This window comes from Sparus aurata, chromosome 17, assembly GCF_900880675.1.
Source record: "Sparus aurata chromosome 17, fSpaAur1.1, whole genome shotgun sequence".
NCBI classification, from domain to species: Eukaryota; Metazoa; Chordata; class Actinopteri; order Spariformes; family Sparidae; genus Sparus; species Sparus aurata.
In genome coordinates, this window is record NC_044203.1 from 30,894,331 (window position 1) to 30,914,341 (window position 20,011).

General features: G+C 38.9%; 1 protein-coding gene across 7 annotated transcripts; it reads right to left on the reverse strand.

The window, feature by feature from the left end:
• Positions 1-38: 38 nt before the first annotated feature.
• il21r.1 (interleukin 21 receptor, tandem duplicate 1) lies at positions 39-18,533 on the reverse strand. Of its 7 annotated transcripts, none has more exons than XM_030394801.1 (11): positions 18,496-18,533; positions 15,045-15,260; positions 11,187-11,391; positions 10,714-10,832; positions 10,435-10,543; positions 8,793-8,983; positions 8,166-8,296; positions 7,886-8,051; positions 7,536-7,662; positions 5,636-5,729; positions 39-2,199 (listed from the first exon to the last, which is right to left on the reverse strand). In XM_030394801.1, the coding sequence occupies exons 4-11, from the start codon at positions 10,772-10,774 to the stop codon at positions 1,537-1,539; spliced, it is 1,542 nt and encodes a 513-aa protein (XP_030250661.1). In that variant the 5' UTR covers positions 10,775-10,832; positions 11,187-11,391; positions 15,045-15,260; positions 18,496-18,533; the 3' UTR covers positions 39-1,536. The 7 variants fall into 7 exon arrangements, with proteins under 7 accessions (XP_030250661.1, XP_030250660.1, XP_030250662.1 ...); XM_030394800.1 differs by lacking the exon at positions 18,496-18,533 and adding an exon at positions 17,120-17,646 and having other exon boundaries at positions 15,045-15,257; XM_030394802.1 differs by lacking the exon at positions 18,496-18,533 and adding an exon at positions 17,120-17,646 and having other exon boundaries at positions 11,187-11,388.
• Between the last annotated feature and the right edge of the window lie 1,478 nt (positions 18,534-20,011).

Here is a 20,011-nt window from a genome sequence, read left to right on the forward strand (position 1 = left end):
AACTCAAGGTGAAAGAACAAAATGGATGAGGCCAAAGCCACGGTGGTAATCATTTTCTTGTGTGTACAGATGATAAACATTTGTTCCAAGTTTGCACTTTTTACTGACTTTGCACAAAAACAGGACATATGGTTGCAGTGGTTACTTGGAAAATGCATGTGAAACGAAAACAGACATTATCAGACATCTTGATAAGGCATCTTGCTTGCTGGTGCTGTAGTGCTGCAGCCAATGAAGCATGCATGACCATGACATTATGAAGCTGTATGTACAGGGACGAAAACATCATCCAGCAGTATAAGTCAAAGCAATATAGAACATCTGATTACATGTTGGAGCCAACAGTGTCCCCTTAGAAAATGGTAGACTTTATACTGTTCATCATCAATTAATAAATTAATACATTTAAAAATCAAAAACGAAATAATCAAAAGATCACGACATATGTGAAGTTTCATCACTTTCTGTCCTTAAAGATGTCATTTGCAAGAAATGGTGAGAATTTGAAGGGAGTCCATTGTGCACTCTGCTGTACCCGTCTTTGGTTGTAGCAACTAGCTGTTGTTAGATAGTAGCTCCGTTAGCCGTGGAGCTAAGTGGCCCTGTTAGTTGACTGGAGTCTGGTGGACAGCATCCTCAGATGACGGGCAAGAAGGCATGGTAGGCGAGTAGGAGAATCGTGAAGCAGCAGAGGGCTGAGAAAGAGCCAGAGGTCAGCAACGGCGAAAAAACGTCTTCTGTAGCAGGAATGTTTTCACATCTTATTTAGTGAATGAAGGATTTATTTTGACCAAACTGGATTTGATTGCAGAAAGACAAACCAAAACTGTTTAGATTAATTTTTTGCATTTATGTCGAGTTGAATTAAATGTGTCGGATGATAAGTTACCCTGGCAATTAAGCCTGTCTTAGTTCAGTAAGAGAGAAACATGAATTCAGACAGTGTATGGTTCTAGTTTTCTGTTAAGCATGGAAAATTGGTATAGAAATATTTCCTTTCTTGACCTCTTGTGAGTTTATTTTGTTTACTTATTAGACTACAGTGTAAGTAGCAAACTCCCAGCTGAAACTTCGGGACTATCAAACTATCGCCTCTTACATTACAAAGTGGTATTACAGATTACAGGTATTATAGACAGGACGGGTCGGGGCTAGCTAGCTGGTTAGCACGTTTTGGATCTTTTAAAAATCTGTCCATATTTCACAAATTGCCCCTTTAGGCGATAAATTAAGAACTGATGGACTTCAGTCTTCATACACATCATGTCCCTCTCTCTCCAACCTAATCTCTACCGTGTCTTTGAACTGTCTTTTAAAATCAAATAACAAATTAACAAACAATTTAAAATCAAAGGAATACTATATATACTTTATATACTACTATTCTGACTATATACACAATACAAAGTGCACAGACTAAAACAAATACTTCCAGTTTATGTTCAAGTGCATTTTCTGGAAATATCAGGAAATCTTTTAAGTAGTTTTTAAACAGCACTATTAGTTTCAATTGTCTCAGTAAATCAGCAATGCTAATCACTGTATTTCTTGGAGTTCATTCTCTGCATTGCTGGAGTCTTCTTGAATAGTGCTACATACCATCCACTGCTTGACATAGTTAGAATTTGAGCTTTTGTGCTCAGGAAATGAATCAGAGTCTATCTGCTCTGTGCTGTTTGAGTCTGAGGCTCCTGGGCTGCTGCACTCCCCAAAACCGCTGTCAATGGTGTCCAAGTCCACGTGAGGGTAGCCGTCCTCTGACGGCTCGTTTGAGGCGAATGAGTCAAGCGATACCCTCTCTGGTTCATTGGGCTGGACATGTAGCTGAAAGTTCAGTTCATTAGATATTTGGTTTTCATGATGTGGTAATAGCCCTCTGGCCATCTGATCTTCCTCTAAATCAAAGCCAGCTTGTTCAATGTCGTCTTCTACAGACAGGGTCACAGTATCGATGGAGATGTGTCCGGTGGAGTGACCGGTGCCCTGTGAACTGCCGCCGTCCTGGAAGAACAGCAGTGAGTTGCTGTGAGGCGGCAGCACATAGAGGAAATGACCACCTTGTCTCGTCTCAATGTCCTCCTTGTAGGCTGGTTTCTCATGGTTCCATGGGAGGAAGTCGGGCTGCTTCTCACTTGTCATCTGAACCTGTGAGCTGGTCGTCATGTAATCGTATTCGCTGAATAGAGGCTTCACCCAATCCTGCAACATAGCAAATGGAAGACATTCATTTGGAGTCCTGGACTAAATGCACAGTAACATTGAATGTTTAAATGAACAGCTGCGTATTTGCCTTCTTGCAGAGAGTTAGATTAGGAGAATTACATCACACTCAAATTTGTATCTTAAATGCAAATGTATCATTTGCTCCTCTGCTCGTAAAGAATGGAATTGAACTGGAGGCAATACTAGCCACTAGAGCCTGACCGATAATTGATTTTGAAACATTATCGGCCAACAATATATCGGTCAAACTGGCCATTTTCACTTTTCAGTAAGTGTTCATTTGTGAGCTGTATGTTTTTAGCCTTTGGACAGGCTAACTTCCAGTCTTTAAGCTAAACTAAGCAGCTGTTGCCTGAAGCCTCATTTTTATCACTCAGTCACACAAGTGGTATTTGTACTTTCCATCCAACTCTCATCAAGAAAGCAGATTAGTGTGTTGATTGAGAAAAAAAAAGTCTATTTGCATATTTAAAAATAAAGCGCACGAGGGCATTTTCACACAACTTATCAAAGGGAAGAAACCATTTATCTACTGTGTTTTTCAGCACGTGTTTAACCACCAATACTACTTGATTTAGTGTGTGGTTGATATGCTTGGGGTTCTCATGGTGTTCATCATGATTCATCTGAACATTCAGCTACTACTGTTAAGGACCACAAAGATCTAATAATAAGCCCAAGACTGGCATAACATGATGCTGAAGTACATGGAAATAATTCAGGGTTCCCTGAGAGATGGACATCTATTTTCATTATTACCTGAGTGTCTGACCTGAGTTTGTCTTGTGTACACTTTTTGAGTAACTTACTTCTACTAATACTTCTAACTGCATGTTGAAAATATAGCCTTTTTATGGATTAAACAAGAACATTTTCTAGTTTAGCAAAGTCTGTGGAGTGGATCAGCCTAACATGAACAGTTTGCAGGGATTAACTCATAGACATCATGGAAAAAAAGCCTAGTTTTATATATATATATATTTATATTATACTAAGAGTTTTACTAGGATATACTTTTAATGTATGACTTCCCACAAATCTACATGGCTTCACATCAACACTTGCGTGTTACTGAAATGTCAAGCCTCTGCAGCCAACCAAAGCCTCCATTCAGCAAAGCGATGCCCAGATAAGCATGAATCAGTCTTCTCAAAGGCCACCACATCCTGAGGCACGGAGCTCATCAACATCACTGACTCGTCTCGCTGAGAAAAAGCAAGCAGACTGCACCACAAGAGAAAGATAGTGCCGTCAAACTAGAACAATGATTTCTAAAAGAGGTTCAGGCTGTTGCAGTGATCCTGCAGACGTGACGTACAAATAATACAATAAAGCAGATGTAATCTCTTCAAGGCGTAACAAGGGCTGCACTTACAGAACTTCAGATTTATGATGATGTGATAATTTAATTGATTTGATGAAACTGAGAGAGTGCAATATCCTTAAACTGTGCAGGAGAAAATGAAACTAAATGTATGTGAACCTCTTTAATAGAAAAAAACCCCCAAACATTTAAATCTAAAGTACTTTGTGGATTATTTGATAGTATGTTGGAATAAACATTGGGGACCAAATCTTGTCATTGAAACATAGAAACTGTTTAATGGCAGAGATTGGAGTAGATTATAGATTATCGGCACCATAATGTCATTGCTGGTATGTACACTAATTAAGTCCTCAAAAAGGCACATGCAGCAATCAGTGTCCATGTCTGTGTGTTGTTATGCCTGTAAACAATCTTGCTTTGCCTGAAAGTATTTTGCTTGTGATCTAATAATATAATAAAAAGACCAGATTAGCACATTTAGTACAGTGAAGAGAACTGCGACAAAGTGTACATGTACTGAGTGTACATCCTCTTTGTCATTGGCTGCAGCAGTGCACTCTGCTGACCAATGTTTGTAACTCCACACTGAGCTCAACCTGATGGGCTTAAATCATTCTGTTCAGAGTAAATTGTGTCCAGGAGCATTATCTCAAAATTTTTGACAGAATACTCCAATACAGATGATGTGATGTTATTGTAAAGAATGGAGATACAGCATCAAAATACAAAACAAAACTCTATGTAAGTAATAGGGGCATTGGCATTTATCATTCGTTTTCACACCTGTTAGACCTTTTAAGGTCCTATATAATGCTCATATTTAGATTCATGCTTTTATTTTAGCGTCTACAGTGATTCTCTACGTTTTACAGTTGAAACTTCCCAGAAAAATCCGGTTTTCCCCTCCCAGCACTCTTGACTTTTACTTCACAAGGGGATTTTTGTTTGTGTCCAATCAGAACTAATTTGCACCACACAGTTCACAAACACAATCAACAAAATGTACTTTAAGGCAAATTATAAAACCCCTACAGGCAATGTAATGTAAAAACTATTCCCCAGTCTAAGATATGTTATTCTAATTCTTTTCTACACATCCATTTGTCCACCTGTGGAAAGAAACTGGCCTGAGCAGGCACACCCACCCTGTTCCTGTATCAACTCTGCTGGAGTTTTTGCAACCACAGCCATGCTGGATATGTGTCTAAGGGCGTTAACTGTATAGTTCTGACAACACAGCCTTACAGAAGTCCTGGTGGTTTGTTAAAGGCAACGTTACTGGATGTATCTATTTGTATTTTGTCTTTATAGCAAATAACCTGTTTTATCATCAAAAAGACATGGAAACCTCACATTTCACCATATAGGACCAGGTAAACATTTATTATACTGATGAAATATATAAGTCAGCAACACTCAAGTCTATGACTGAATACTCCTGATCTGGGTTTCAACTATTTAACAGCTGCTTCTGTACTGGATACTGATCATTTTAACCATTGTTTAATGTCTAATTGAAGCATTAATGTATTCTGTGGATAGATATTTTTAGGTATTTTTATTTTGGGTGCATTTTGGTTTCTTTTGTTATGGAAGAGGAAGTCATTATTTAAGTCAGTTTACCCCCAGGTGCCAATAGACAGATAGAATAATTTACATGAGGGGAAAATATACCAAGGTGATGGAAAAGATAATCATAGAAAAATCCATAAGCCAATAAAGAAATGTAAACCACACGATTTTCACTTTGTGCCCCTATCAAGAGAAAAACAGGTTGTTTTTAGCCTGACGCAATGACACATCAAAGATCTGAAATCGCTGTAGCAGGGGTATTTTCCACAGGGGTGGAACAGGTTGGGTATCTACCCACAGCATGTCTGACAGACGAAAAACGAAAAGCCTCTTGAAGCCCCTGCACACTGAGTCATTCACATCATGAGGGCCCTTAAATGAGAAGTCAAAGGGAAAGTCCCTTTGAGCAGGGTCCAGATGTGCCGAAAGTCCCCTCTTGGGCAACACCTGCTGGGCATGTTTGGAAATTACACACAAAGCCTACTGAACTGTGAGAGTTTTGATTTGTCTTACCTTGAAGTTCCCTTCACAGTTGTTGTAGAGGGGCTTGAAAAACCTATCTGGCTTGGGGATGTATGTAATCACTTGGAATTTATTCCACAAATACCTGAAACAAATATAAAGTTGTGTTATTGAAACAGAGGAAAGAGAAACTATCAAATAACTGAAAAAAAAAATAGATATATACGGTGCAAAACTGAGTCAAAGCCACATCTTTGTATGAGACTAGAGACAATTCTTAACATGGAACAATTTTTTGACAAGCATTGAATGTGGGACAGAAAAACATCATTATAATGAAGTTCAGTGGTGGTGCAGAGATGCTCTGGCCTTCAAGTCACATCATCATGATTTAATAGTTTTTTCAGTTGAATTGACAATTGTGGTGCAAAAATGATCAAACCCCATGACAGTGAATCATATTGTAATATCTGTCAGAAATAATACAAATGCTATTTTTTCACTTATAACGTATATCTTGAGTGCTTAGAAAAGTAATTAAGCTAAAAATGGTTCACATATGTCAAACCCCCTTGGTCATTTTGTGCTAATGTGTTTATGTTCACCCATTTTGTGCCACGGACTTTGCTTTTAGCTCACCAGAAATACACTCATTTCGACAGTTTATTTGGTACATCAGCTAAAACTAATGCAGCTTAAAACGATGTTGATATGAAAATGAAAGGAGCCACTCTGAGACTTTTTTATAAGGAAACTAAAAATAATGATGACATCTTCTCGGTGGTGAAGGTGAGATGCTGCATAGCACCTCTGGTAAACAAAAAGCCACACAAGGGAACCTGTGTACCATAAAACAAACAAACTGCACTACAATATCCTCGTGCCAGGAGTTCTCAGTAAAATAAGATCTCGTTTATTATCATTTGTATTCAAGAGCAAGAGAAAATTATAATGAGAAGCTTGTTGAAGCTGTTTCACAGAGGTGTCACTTTAGAGGCAACAGTTTTCTGGTGCTGTTGATCTGAGACGTGTTCTAATATTTTGGTAACTGATATAAAAGCTGTAGTGTTGTCAACATACTAGAATTCCTGCTCTACAATACCGTGAAGATTATTGATATTCTGCACCATTTTCCACACCACAGGAAAAACTTGATGCAACATTGAGGTCATAAAACACCAGGCTACATTTTAATGTGACAACAAGCTACAACTTCTCTTTTTTTTTTCGCTTCTAGCAAAGAACAGCAGAAAGACTATATAACCATTAAATATCGTACATTTGAAGGGAGGATTGGTTTTGTCTCAGTCTATCTCACAAACAGCTGAATGAATATCACAGATGTCTATGAAGCAAACAGAAAACTGTCTGAGCTCAAAGTTCCTCTACGACTTTGAGCTCGTATTTGTTTCATGTAACTGTGTGCACTTTATCAGAGAGGTGTTCTCGGTTCTCTGACACTGATGCTCTGCATGACTTCCTATGTCTGCTAGCCTTTTCAGTGCATTGTGTTTCTGCACGTACAGCACAGCAGTGGTTTCTCTATATGTGGGAGGTGATGCCAGGAAAAGTGTAGATTGAAGCAGTGAGAAGCTTTGCTAATCATTTACTGGAAGACAAAGTGTTGCTGACCTTAAGATTCTGTCATTTTTGCTGAGTTATTTTTCTGGGCAATGGATGCTGTTTCAGCTATGTGTGCATTCATAAGGAAATGTAGCCTTTAACACCATTTCCGCATCTTGTTTCTATGATGAGAATAGTTGGCTCTGTAAGACTGCCAACTTGAAAATGGGTAAATAACACTGTGGCGACTGGCAAACTCCGCCGTAGTTTTGCAATATGGAAATGTTGACCATTAAGAATCGCACATGCACGTGCTTTAAAAAAGGAATGGGCTGACATTCTTATACTTGGAGAAAAAGAAAGTAACTCCAGTGTTTATGGCACTTACCTTCTTTTAAAGTACAGTAACGACAGGAGGCCAAGGCCAAGAACGATGGACGGGATGAAGATGTTTAAGAAATAATTCTTTTCTGTAATTTCTGTAATTTCTGTAATTTCTGTAATTTCTGTAATTTCTGTGGAAAAAAAGAATAAATAACAGAAGTTGTATAATAAACACATTTTGCAAACCTGTTTCTGAACGGTACTTTGTATGGTGGAGCAGTGCAGAAACACACACACGAAGGAAAATTTGATGCATAAAAACCTTAAAAATATCTGTGACTGGCCTAAACAGTCTGATTTAAGACGAGATAAAGGTTGACTGTATCCTGGTTCCAGGCTCGAAAGGCACAATACCTGTAGTCACGTCTGCAGTGGAGCTCCACTCGCTCCATGGACCCTCATAGAGAACCCCAGGACAGTATCGGGTCTTGACATCCACAGTGTAGCTGGAATGTGGCTCCAGCTTCTCGTGATTTAACAGAATCTGCTTTTCTTCGGCAAAAAGGGAATAAACTGGATCCTGTGAGAATGAAACAAAAACCCAGCACAGCTTTGCATGAGGGTTGTCATCCAAAACAAGTGGCGGTAAAACAGTGCACAGGCCTCTTAAGTCCACTTTCATTCTCATTTTTACCTTTGACAAGTCTTTGCTTTCTCTTATGCGCACTATGTACTGGAGACAATCTTCTTCATTGTGGTCCCAAGAGAAGTTGTAGGATCCCTCAGTTTTCGTAACTTCAAGATCAAAAGGAGGTGGCAGTTTCACTGTGAAAGCACAGTCCCAAGGGGACAAGGGGAAGATTATGAAATTGAAAATGTGTGTATGCCAATAATAGTGCACACCACAAGTGGCAGTTGAACATCATTTTTAGCTTTTGTTTTAATCTGGAGGGTAGAGCAGGTGGGTGAGCGTTTGCTGGCAAACAACAATTTGGGTAAGTTGGGAAAGTTGCCAGTATTATTCTTGTCATCACAAGGTTTTCTGAATTCTGAAGAAAACAGAAAATTGTTTGCAGTTTTCAATAGAAGGGAAAGGGTTTGGAGTGTTTCACTTCATCCAAACTGCGTGAAAGGAAATGCTCATGCTGAATTCTTAGAAATTGACATTCAGCTTCTTATCAACAACTTTAACACACATTTTAGTGTCAAAAGTGAAGTGATTGCTGTGACCTCTTTTCATTTCGGTGTTATCCTCTTATTTGTTCAACAGTAATGACAGAAAATGAAATGTCAATCAAGTATTACTATCAGTTCAACTTACCCACATTACTCAAAGCCCATGAGGATGACTCAATGCCGTTCATTATTACTGAGTCACCATGTTGAATGACTGTTGAGTTACAAAATGTTCCAATGGATGCAACTTCATCGAACCTCTCCGGAGACATAACACACCAGGATTGAGGTGGTTTGACTTTGCACGAACCATTGACCTCAAAAAGATCTTCACCCCTACAACAGATAAACAGAGTGTTATAATCTGTGACGCCTTGTGACATCAATCAACATCTTATCTCAGTGATTGGGCTAGAACAGAACAGATGCAGTGCAGGTCCTAATAAAAAGCTTCAATCCCATCGTTAATACCCGTGTATAGTAAAATGACATTAGAGGGACAAAAGCAAATCCTAGTGTTGTCTACTTGCCTACCGGTCACATAGAAAGAACATTTAATGTGATGCTTCATGCTGGTGTGTTTCAGTATTAGCTTCTTAACGTTCTTTACAAGAGCCTGAACAAGACATCAACAGACGAGTACTAATGTAATGACTTTTCATTATTAAATCAATGTTGCAATTATCTTATCGATCATCTAAAACACCAGTGGTTATTTATGATTTAAATTGATTGCTAATTCACTTTACATTCCAAAATCCAAACACATTCTTCTTTTTGCTTGAAAAATACTGAATGACTTTTTTGAGCAATTAATTAACTGACTTAATTAGTTCACTTTCATTTTAGAGGTTTCAAAACCTTAGACAGTGGGCCTCCCCTCAGAAAAAGCTTTAAAAGGCGCCTCCTCAACCCCCTTAGTTTACTTGTTTGGGTTAGCTCAATTCCTGGATGATCATGGGTATGCTATTTGATCCTGTAGCCTGAACCAAATATTGCTGTGTGACATAACTTCAGACCATAGAAATACATTAAAAAGGTTTGTCCCAAAGCGTTTATCAGTCTCTGACTCTGGGAAAGTGGAAAAATTGCCCAAATCACACGCCTTTACGCTTCTTCCACATGATGAACCTTTGATAATTATTGCAATAACTAATGTAATATTTCTATTTTCTCGCTTTCATTCAAACAGCCTCCCATTTGAACCCCCACGCCCCTCGCTTTGAAAAACTCTGCTCGAGTCTTTACGGTCATTTAGAGACAGTGTAGTCGTTACATAGTTTGTCCAGCAGGGGTTGCTTGAGGATTTCTTTTTCCCCCAACTGTAAAATGTCCCTCTTGATAAATATCTCGCCGAGGAATCCTTCATTTTTAAAAACATGGTCTCATAATTGCATAATCAGTTGGGCATTACATCACTGACAATTAAACGTGACATAAACTGGATGTTATGACTCAGTGAAGGGTGTTAATAATTCAAATATTGTGATGGAAATTTCCAGCAATGCTATGAAGAAAGTGCAATTCAGTGCACTGGGTCAAAAGTCCAATCTGCACCCTACAGCATTTCCATTAGATCAAAACAACTCTTCTGAAGCGACTCCAGTTTCAAAAGCTACCCAAAAGTGACTGACGGCCTGCGATCGATCAAAATGTTGTTCATATTTCAAAGTTGGGTCATTCAACAACGACCCAACTTTGTGATCCCTATCATAATTATTTGCAATTCAGACAATGGTAATAGACCATCACTGGAATGAAAGCTCGATGTGTGAGACAGCTTGTACCTGCACTCGACGCCGATGACGAAAGAATATGTCGGCAGAGGGCCTGTGCAGGAACAGTTCAGAGAAGCCTCGTAGTCGGTCGAGCAGGTGACATTGCAGAAAGGCGTAACTGCAGAAGAAAAAAGACAAAAGACAAAAACACACACTCATTTTACCAAAGTAAAATACTAAGCTCATCTTGAACGGATTCCACTAAGTGGGGAATCACTTTGTCATATCCTTCGTCATTCAGTTCATATCTATACATGAACACGATACTGGTTAGATAAGCCAACTCACCGCCATGAATGAACAAAGTGAGGCCCCACAGCAACAATAGGAACACAGGTGTCAGAGCCATGGGGACAACCCACTGTTATCAGCCGCTGGTTGGACAGGAGGAAACCCAGCAGCTGAAACTAAGTATAGACATGTTGATTATTGATTTGTTTTGTAAGAAAATAAACTGATTCAACACTTAATGAAAAAAAAAAAAAAGATTCAACTTTTCGGTGGGATTTGTTGATCAACTGGGATAAAGGTTAAATATAAAATCAAGTGTCAAAAATCCATCTACAATCTCACATGTGTTAAACACCAATCACATTAAAGTCAATATTAAATACATTAACAAGCATTAACGTTCACTGGTCAGAATTAAATGGAAATTCAATTAATGATGACTTATCTCTTAAACCATCTTGAACAGAACACTTTTAATCAACATTTCCTGTTATTTTTCCTGATAAAAATGAAAGAATTAACCATCTTACCTCTTTTCAAATGTAAAATTCGGCCACTGGAGTCAACAAGCTTACAGAGTCACCGATGCACTGACGCCTTTGTGAGAACGTCTGGTGGAACATGCTCGGGTTTGTCAGAACGAAGGCGTCATCATCAGTGGCGTGACTAAGGATGTGGTTTCAGACCCTTTGCGTTGCGTCTGAGAGGTACCTTCCCACCACATCCACACTGCTGCTATGAATATGCAAAAGTCAACCAGATTAAAAAAATGTCAACAGGAAACTTAAATAAACCTCTACAAAAAAAATGCAGTCATTATATTTGTGACACCCAAGCGAGAAAAAAATAAATGTTAGAGGTTTTTTAGAAAAGTTCTTAACTAGTTTCAGATTAGGAAAGAAATACACACACGTATCATGAACTGTGAACTACCTCTACTTTCCAAAACAATGTGTTTTTACTTTCAGAAAAATATATTAATTGTTACTAAGCACCTCCTTGTTCATACCATTTTGAACACTTACTCAAAACACGACCAAAACATGTCTCAATACTGAAATGAGTCAGAACAGTGACACCTAGAGATGCTTTTTGATTGCTTTTACAAGACCCTGATCATACTCCTACATGTCTACAATATAAGTTTATTAGGGGTTTTCGGTAGTTCCCAGTATGTGTCTTGTATGCAGCTAAATTAGTCAGAATCCAGCTGTAGAGCCCCTCAGAGCTTACTTTAATAACTAAATTAGCTCTGTATATTTTTTTGACCTGGAGCCTTTTAGCGACATGTACACGTTCCCTGCAGGAGTTAAAGCATTAATCATGTCTGTAAGTGTGAAATCGGAACTATATTACAGCGCAATAACAGCTTTTGTTTCCTATGACCGGTGGGCCTTTGTGGTATTGAAATCACCAAGTAGGTGTGCAGACGTGTCTCATCTGATGTCCCTAAACAGGCGTTAGTTGGAGCCAAATGTCACCGTACCACACAAAAACTACACAGAGCCGAACACCTGCAGTGCTTCGGATCATACTAGTGGTACGTGACCAAAGCAAGAGCTGAACAATAAATAATACCTTTGTGAAGCTGAGTCCCCCTCAGATTTTTGCAGATGCTTAAAGCCACCAAACAAAATTTGACTCCCTAATCTTTCCTCTGTTGCCACCAGATACACCTGCCATTATGCATAAGTAGTAGCGACTGAGATTAGGGATGCACGATATATATTGGACAGATAAATTATCGGCCCGATAATGAAAAATGTGTATCATCTGTTATCGGCAGATAAAGAAATTAAAGCCGTTGAATCTGGCTGACGGTACAAAGCCAAATTGATTGACTTGTTGCGTTAACAAGTGCAGCATCTACACACAGCAGGTGATGGTATGCACCAACACGAGAGAAAAAGTCTTATTACAGCAATGGAATATCAAACATTGTTGCCCACTGAACTGTAGCTTTTCTTAAACTCAGGCGTGCATTTAGGACAGGTTAGCATGATTTTATCGGTAACGGCCGTGAGAGTCAGGTAATTATCTGTTATCGTATCAGTTGAAAAGAAAATCCATTTCGTGCATCCCTTGTGGAGATATACCAAAAGTGAGTTTGACGTGTGCCACACCTCTCATTTTATATATAAGAGTAAGATTTTGGTAAATGCAAAAAGCGACCCAACAAAATTCCGGATTTTGGTTTGTGTCACACTTTAAACTGTTTAGCCCACAAGAGACTTAAAATTTGTTTAGTCAAAGTTGCAAAATGAAACTAAGTGAATCAAAATCCCCCATAAACCACCTCACTACCTTTACTATCGCTTCTTATTTCATGCTGCAGTAAGCCAAATACATTAAAACTGTTTCCAGTAAACGCGTTTAAGCCGAATGCAAAGCGGAGTGTGATTCTGCGGGGGAGTGGAAAAAGTCTGCGCTACCCGGAGTCTTTGTGTTGAAAAGTGGCGGGCACATCCGATTAAAAAACTTTTTTTTTTTTTTAAATGTCTTGACGTGATTTTATGCAAGGCAATGGGGAGTTCGTATAAGGACAGGGCACAACATGTATTAGATTGCACCTTTAGATGTTAAGTTAAACTGCCTTTGGTCTGATGCACACATACTTGAAATATAAACTTAACAAGAGTTAGTGAGTCAAGTTCAACCAATGTGAATTATTCCAAGCACAGATCACTGATCTTTTAAAATTAAACACGATTAACTGATACATTTCTCACAAATAAACTCAAACACCACTCCTGTCAATCTCCTCCAATACCGGCTAATAATAACAATAATTTGTTTCTACTAATTTACAGCAACCCAAACAGCAGGATGTGCTGAAAAAACCTGCAAGAAGCCCTTTTCTGTAGCTTTCACGGGGCACTTCTCGAGGCCCATTTGATAATTAACATTTCTGGGGACAAGCATTTTTAAAATTTGAATTAATAATGCAGTTAAAAAGTGACGCGGACAAAAGCAGCCATCCAAAAAAGTGGAAGTGTAAATGACACCTATTAAAACATCTACCACTGCTCTTGAGCAAGGCGCTCATCTATAAACTGGGGTCGTTCTCAAGGTGCGGCACCTGCAGCAGTTAGTTATCTCTTATTCTTTCACTGCTCTTAAACTTTGGATCCGTTCTTAACTCCTCTGATGTGATGTGATCTTGCCTGTTTTATGGCTTTATTTCTTTTACTTGTCATGAGTCATATTGTCTTATCTTAATTGGCTACATTTTCTGTTCTGCCTTCTTGTTTAATCTCACTTGAGACGAGGCTTCCTTGTGTTTGGCTTGACTGTTTGAGTGTTGTGAAATATTGTCTTTCCAAGTGTCCTGCTTATGCCTGTTTGTCAGATACTTTGTCAGTTCTGCTATAAAAATAAAGTTATGTCGTAATGTGCTGCTGCTGTGTCTGTTGTTGCTCTCTCATTTTACTGCAACTCAGCTGCAGGTCAGAGCCTAAAGTCATGTCCAGTGTCCTCAGAAGCTCGATGCCCAAGAGGTTCCTAAAGCTTACAGCCCAATGCAGCTGCAGTGTTTTGTAAACACTTTACTGCCACTAGAGGTCACTGTAAATGAGCTTTAACTAGAACTAGCTGCAGGTCCAGTTTATCTCAGTTGTTGATTGAATGATTTCTACCAAATACATTTAACAGAAGTGCAGATTTCACCTGAAGGTCCTCTGGTCACAATACTCTCAGTTTTGTTTCCAAAGAGGAAAAAACAGTTTCTAATGAGTTGGCTTATTCTCTGTGTGAGGAATGCAAATGTGAAAACACATGGGCGTATCAGATTTTATCAGTCTGCAGCAGCAGTTCAGAAGCGGACAAAAGACTTTGGCATAATGTAGATGACCAAAGTATGAAAAAGTAAACAGGCTGCCTGAAATATTCTATCATTTTCAGTTTTGTTTATTTCCACTAATTGTCAGCAGATAAGAACTTATGATTTTATTCTGTGCTGAAAAAGAAGCTTGTTTATCTTTCTGCTGTCTTAAGAAACTAAGTTTTGGTTGCAACATTTTCTCTTTTAGAAATCAGTGTGTAATTTTGGAGTGAATGGAGTCCTTTTGGAGCGTGTTTTCTCTTGGACACTTCTGTTGCTCACGCCATTTAGACCAGGTTATTGTCTCCATGAAAGAGCTTATTAAGAAATCTCTCACATCACGAGTAAACCCAGTGTTTCCAGTTGATTTCCTAAGCTGTGGCTCTGTTCTACAACGATTGAAATCTTAAATACTTTCAAAATTTTCTTTGGAAAAAGCACAAAAGAATCTATATGAAAGCTCAATGATAATAGGTGATGACAGACACACTGTTAGCTACAAATCAGATTAAACTTTGAGTTCCAGCTAATGAAAATAAGAAAAAATAGTTGTTGGGAGATAATATACCTTGTTGTTGTTGTTGTTGTTGTTGTTGTTGTTGTGAGATTCTGCAACCCTCTTCCATCACATCTCCCCATTTGATGATTGTAGCCTCAATAGCTGTGGCATGTGAACCTATACTGTTCACCTGAGGATAGGATGCTGCTCAAGTAGGCCATGAATTGCAAAACGTTGCAGAATTGCCACCTTTGCACTCTGCAGAGGCTGATGGAGGCGTCGCTGCTTCAAAACGCACAAACAGAAAGATGTTTGTGAGTAAAGAGAGAACCGTGTCTTCATGCAAGGAGGAAGTTGTTTCAAACAGATATTTTAGGCTAACAGACTTTTCTGGAGAAACTGGAAGTTAAACCACAAATGGCTTCATCCCTGTAATGGAGTTGGGGATATTATTTGTCCAGGAGTGGAAAAACATGAAATGAAACTATAAACATGCTTAAAAAATATGAGGCACGGGACAAGTTTAAATTTGGATCATCTGAAATGTTTCCACTAACTAAAGGTGACTGTGCTTTTTCCATCCAGGAACCTCGACTTTGGACCAACCTCTTATAGACTTGTCTGTTATGTGATGTCATCTTTTTTCTTCCTTTAAAAAAACTAAAAACTAAAAATCCTTTTATATTTTTAATTGTTCTTAATCTTTTGTTTCTAATTGCATTTATGTGATGTTGTCTGCTTATCACCCTTTTTATTCTTTTTAGTTGCATTGCGTTTATTCCTTCAACTTGTATTTATTCAAATCATCGCCTGACAAATTCACAACAGCGATATTATCTTAATATCTATAGAAAATTTGGAAAGATATAATGCTGTCAGCCAACTTCCTCTATAACGCTGTTTATGTTGTGTATTGTCTCACAAATGAATTAAACTTAAAGCTTAAGTGTGGAGAGAGTCTGTAGCCATAACTGTACAAACACTACACCTACACGTCATGATTGCTTTCCCCCATATTATAGCGGGTGGCAACCAGTGTTACAAGGACACTATGTTGTTTTGGAACATAACTTCAAAGTCAGAATTTCAATATTTACAAAATGATTGAGTAATAGGGCGGCTGTAGCTCAGTGGGTAGAGCTGAGGACTAGTGACTGGACAGGTCGCTGGTTCGAATCCCTGGCTCCCCGGGGCGGGACTGAGCTACATGCCGAAGCATCCTTGAGCAAGATGCTGAACCCCAACAACAACAGCTCCTGATGTGCAGTTGGCACCTTCATGGCAGCCACTGCCATCAGTAAGGGCCCTGCGATGAGCTGGCGACTCATCCAGGGAGTACCCTGGCCTTCGCCCATAGAGTCACTGGATTTGGCCCCAGTAACCCCCGCTCCACCTTGAATAAGGTGGTATAAAAGCGGTAACATCACCCGCATGGATAAAGCGGAAGAGAACGAACGATTGAGGTAATAATAGAAACTCTGAAATAATATATTTTTCCATAACTTAATAAACACACTGTTCTCAGAGAAAAATAAGGTCCCCAGAACACTGTTTGAAGCTAGAAAGGTGGCAGGGTCCGCCACATATAAACAAAGTAAAACTGTCTTCCTTTAAGGTCCGTTTGTTTATTCAGTCAGTCGTGAAAACAAGGAGAGTTTGTTTATTTAATTTGGGATTTAAAAAAGAAAAATCAGTCAATGAAGATCTTTTTCTACTGATCCCCAAAACGACATAGTGCACCTTTAAGGTGCATTACCACCATCTGCGATGACAAACAGATGAGAGCAGAAAGATACAGAAATGTATCGATGGATTATTTACACAAGATTCTTAAATATCGATATCGATATATTGGTACGTCGCAACACCCCTGGTATATCGTTTCGTTATATTATCTTCCTGAGTTTCCTGCTTTTGCTTTTCTCTGTCAACGCAATGTGCAAACTTTGTTTTAAAAGGCTCTATGAATTAAGTTATTATCATGATCATTAGTCTTCCAAATAGTTTTAAAATGTTGAAGCATTATGTCTGCTGCACACACACACACACACACACACAGAGAGAAAGAGAGAGAGAGACCTAATTTTAGCACCTTAACGGGAATCCACAGTAGAAGCACAATCATATATCCAAATGTTACTCACTGGGGAAGTCCATTGTATCTTGCTCGTTTCGTTTTCACATCGTGATCTCCCCTAACACGGTTTATAGTAGTCTTCTGCACACTGTAAAACCATCAGTTCCTGCTTCCTTTCCATTTTCATTAAAAAAAAAAAACCCCCACTTGTCCCTCTCGTACACCACCAGGTGCCACTCGTCCATCTTCACCTCACCAACAGGGGCCTCTTGGGGAGTTATTTCCATGTTCGCAGCACTTAAATCGAGCAGTTTCGACTTTAACGTTATGGAGTCATTCATTCTCGACGAGTAACGGTTGGTGAGCTAACAGCTAACGGTTAATTAACGAACTAATAACTGCTAGCTAGCTAGCTAACTAACTAACTGTTTGCGTCAGCCCCCTTTTTTCCCACGTCGAATTGACGTTTTAACTGGGAGCATATTAGTTACATGTACATTTTTTTGGATTACTTTCTTTCATTAAAAAGACACTAATTAAAAGTGAAAGTAAGCCAACTGCTACAGGATGCTGCAAAGAACTTCAACGACGACTTCTTCGTGTTCAGTTTTAGCTGTAGTTCATCTTTTGGCTCAGTAGACCCGCAGCGCCACCATGTGGTGTAATGATGTCAGTGCAGCTTACCCTCTTAAAGCCAGTTAACCATGTTATATGCGCACTCCTATTAATTTTGTTATGTTTGTTACAGATAAAACTACACACTTATTGTTTTACATGCAGGAACATTCCTGTCAAATGTGCTTGAATGGCCTCAGATATTGAACAAGGCCTGGTGACAGTCAGACTGTCCTGACTCTGGTATATGTTTTATTTGTCCACGTCTAGTTTAAGCACATACACGGAGTCATTGCACTCCTGAAGAACTGATAAAACACCTCAACTGCTTAATAATCTTATGAGGTCAATGTACAGGTGAAACGAAAAGTGAAAGCCACCAGGGCAGCCTACCTGGGTAAAAGTCTCTGATATTAAATGCACATAACTTAAATAAACTGTAGCCCACACATTTTTACACAAGGCTTAAATCATACCACGGTCCATGATTATCTAATTCCATATTCAGCATTTTTAATCCATTACATTTTTAATCCAATTGCAGTTAAAATAAACTAATTAAATACTGACATTGATGCAGTATGCAGTCTGCAAAGTTACTTGTAATTAAAGTACACACTTATGTGTTGTGGAGTACAATTTTTTTGCATCCAAAATGTGGCGGAGTAGACGTATAAAGTTGTAGAAAATAGAAATAACACTTTCACTTCTTGCAACACCGTTTGAACTCTGAACCCAGGCAGGCTACATTTAAAATGCAGTAAAATTTAACAGATACAATGCAAAACGTTTCAGCAGTCTGGCCTGTTAGATTATTTTAATACTTACAGTTGAAGGCAGATCACACAAGAAGCACGCTGGAGCTGTTGTTGCCTTTGATACACTGGAAGCCGGTGGAGGAACTGATACAGAGGATGTAGTTACACGTTAACCTTTATTGCTGGTATGAAAACGAATGTACCCTTTTGACGCAGGCGCGTGTGAAGAAGCAGCCCATAATGCGATGCAACCATTGTTTGGAGAGCAGCTGAGAAAAACCTTTGTCCTGCTTTCAGAAATGTGTCCTGAGTGAACAACAACACTGTGGCGTGAACCATTCTACACACAATGAGTAGTTTTACTTCTGATTTACTTGTTTACACTTTAGGCCACATGCTTCTACGTTTCTCTCGAACTGACATTTTAAATGCAGTACAGAATCTGAATACTTCTCTTTATTCAAACCAACAGATGACGCACGAATCAAGAAATATAAAGCGCTTCCTGATCTAAGATTAGGTTTTTGAGATCTAAGTTTTTTTTAGGGAAACCAGGAAAAACCTCTGGGTGCTTCGCTGACACACAAATGCTTTACCTGTTCTTTTATGATGGACGCAATGCACCGGGGAAAGGCAACAGACTGAACCTGTTCAAGAGGAGCTGCCTGAGAAAATCCACGGTTAGATTAATCTGTAAAAGCATCAAACACAAAGAGGAAGACTCTCTGATGATGAAGACTGATATGTAAACACTTACAGTTTCTCCGTTACTGGTACTTTTTGACCTTGATCACCTGCTCGTTGTATGTAAGGTCTCTACAACTGTCTTACAGTGTTTCAGAAAGTTTACTGGGGTCAGAAACTCATCTTGCTTGACTCTTCCCCCTGAAGCAAAAAACCGTAATGTCAAATTTGAAATTGATTTTGAATATAAGCTCAACTTTAAAGCCTTAGCCAACTACAGGTGATAACGGGTCTAATAAAAAGTGATACATTTCAGGGAAAAAAATAATTTTTGTGACGCTAAAAACAGAACAGAGTTAGTCGTCTAATCACACAGTATGTGTCTTCTTTACTCTAGAAATCAAAAAAGCTTTTTGTAGCGTTTAAAGGAGTTACACAAAGTAAATATTTGTGGTGTTATAAAGTTCCCTGGAAGACTGCAGCTTGAATCTCTAAAACCTGAAAACAAGATCATGTTATTTTAATCATGGATCCTCACATGTCATCTTTAAGTAGAAAAAGTCTTCTGCAATAAACCAAAAGCAAAGAGTAAAATTCAAATGTTTCAAGTTTAAGTGTTGTTGTGAGTCTGCACTTGGTTTTCGAGTCCACACTTTGGCGCGCCTCAGTGTGAAACAGTACACGACTTTCTCCACCGGGGGGCAGAACAGATGGTTTTGGTTCATGCAAAAGCAAAAACATGTCTGTGCTCAGTTCTATGGGTCCTGATAATGCTGAGTGGAGTTACTTTGAGCCGTGCATCAGTTCTGTTCTCCTTCACTATGAACTGCACTTGTGTCGGTGAATGGGTGAGTCAGTGAAGTGAGCTGTGGGGAAACAATGTTGTGCGAAAAGGTGCTTTC

Coding starts and splice junctions, on each gene's coding strand:
- il21r.1 (XM_030394801.1), bottom strand. CDS start 10,774: ATGGCTCTGACACCTGTGTTCCTATTGTTGCTGTGGGGCCTCACTTTG. Junction 8,297..8,792: donor ATGGGCTTTGAGTAATGTGG/GTAAGTTGAACT, acceptor GTGCTTTCACAG/TGAAACTGCCACCTCCTTTT. Junction 2,200..5,635: donor ACTGTGAAGGGAACTTCAAG/GTAAGACAAATC, acceptor GCTATGTTGCAG/GATTGGGTGAAGCCTCTATT.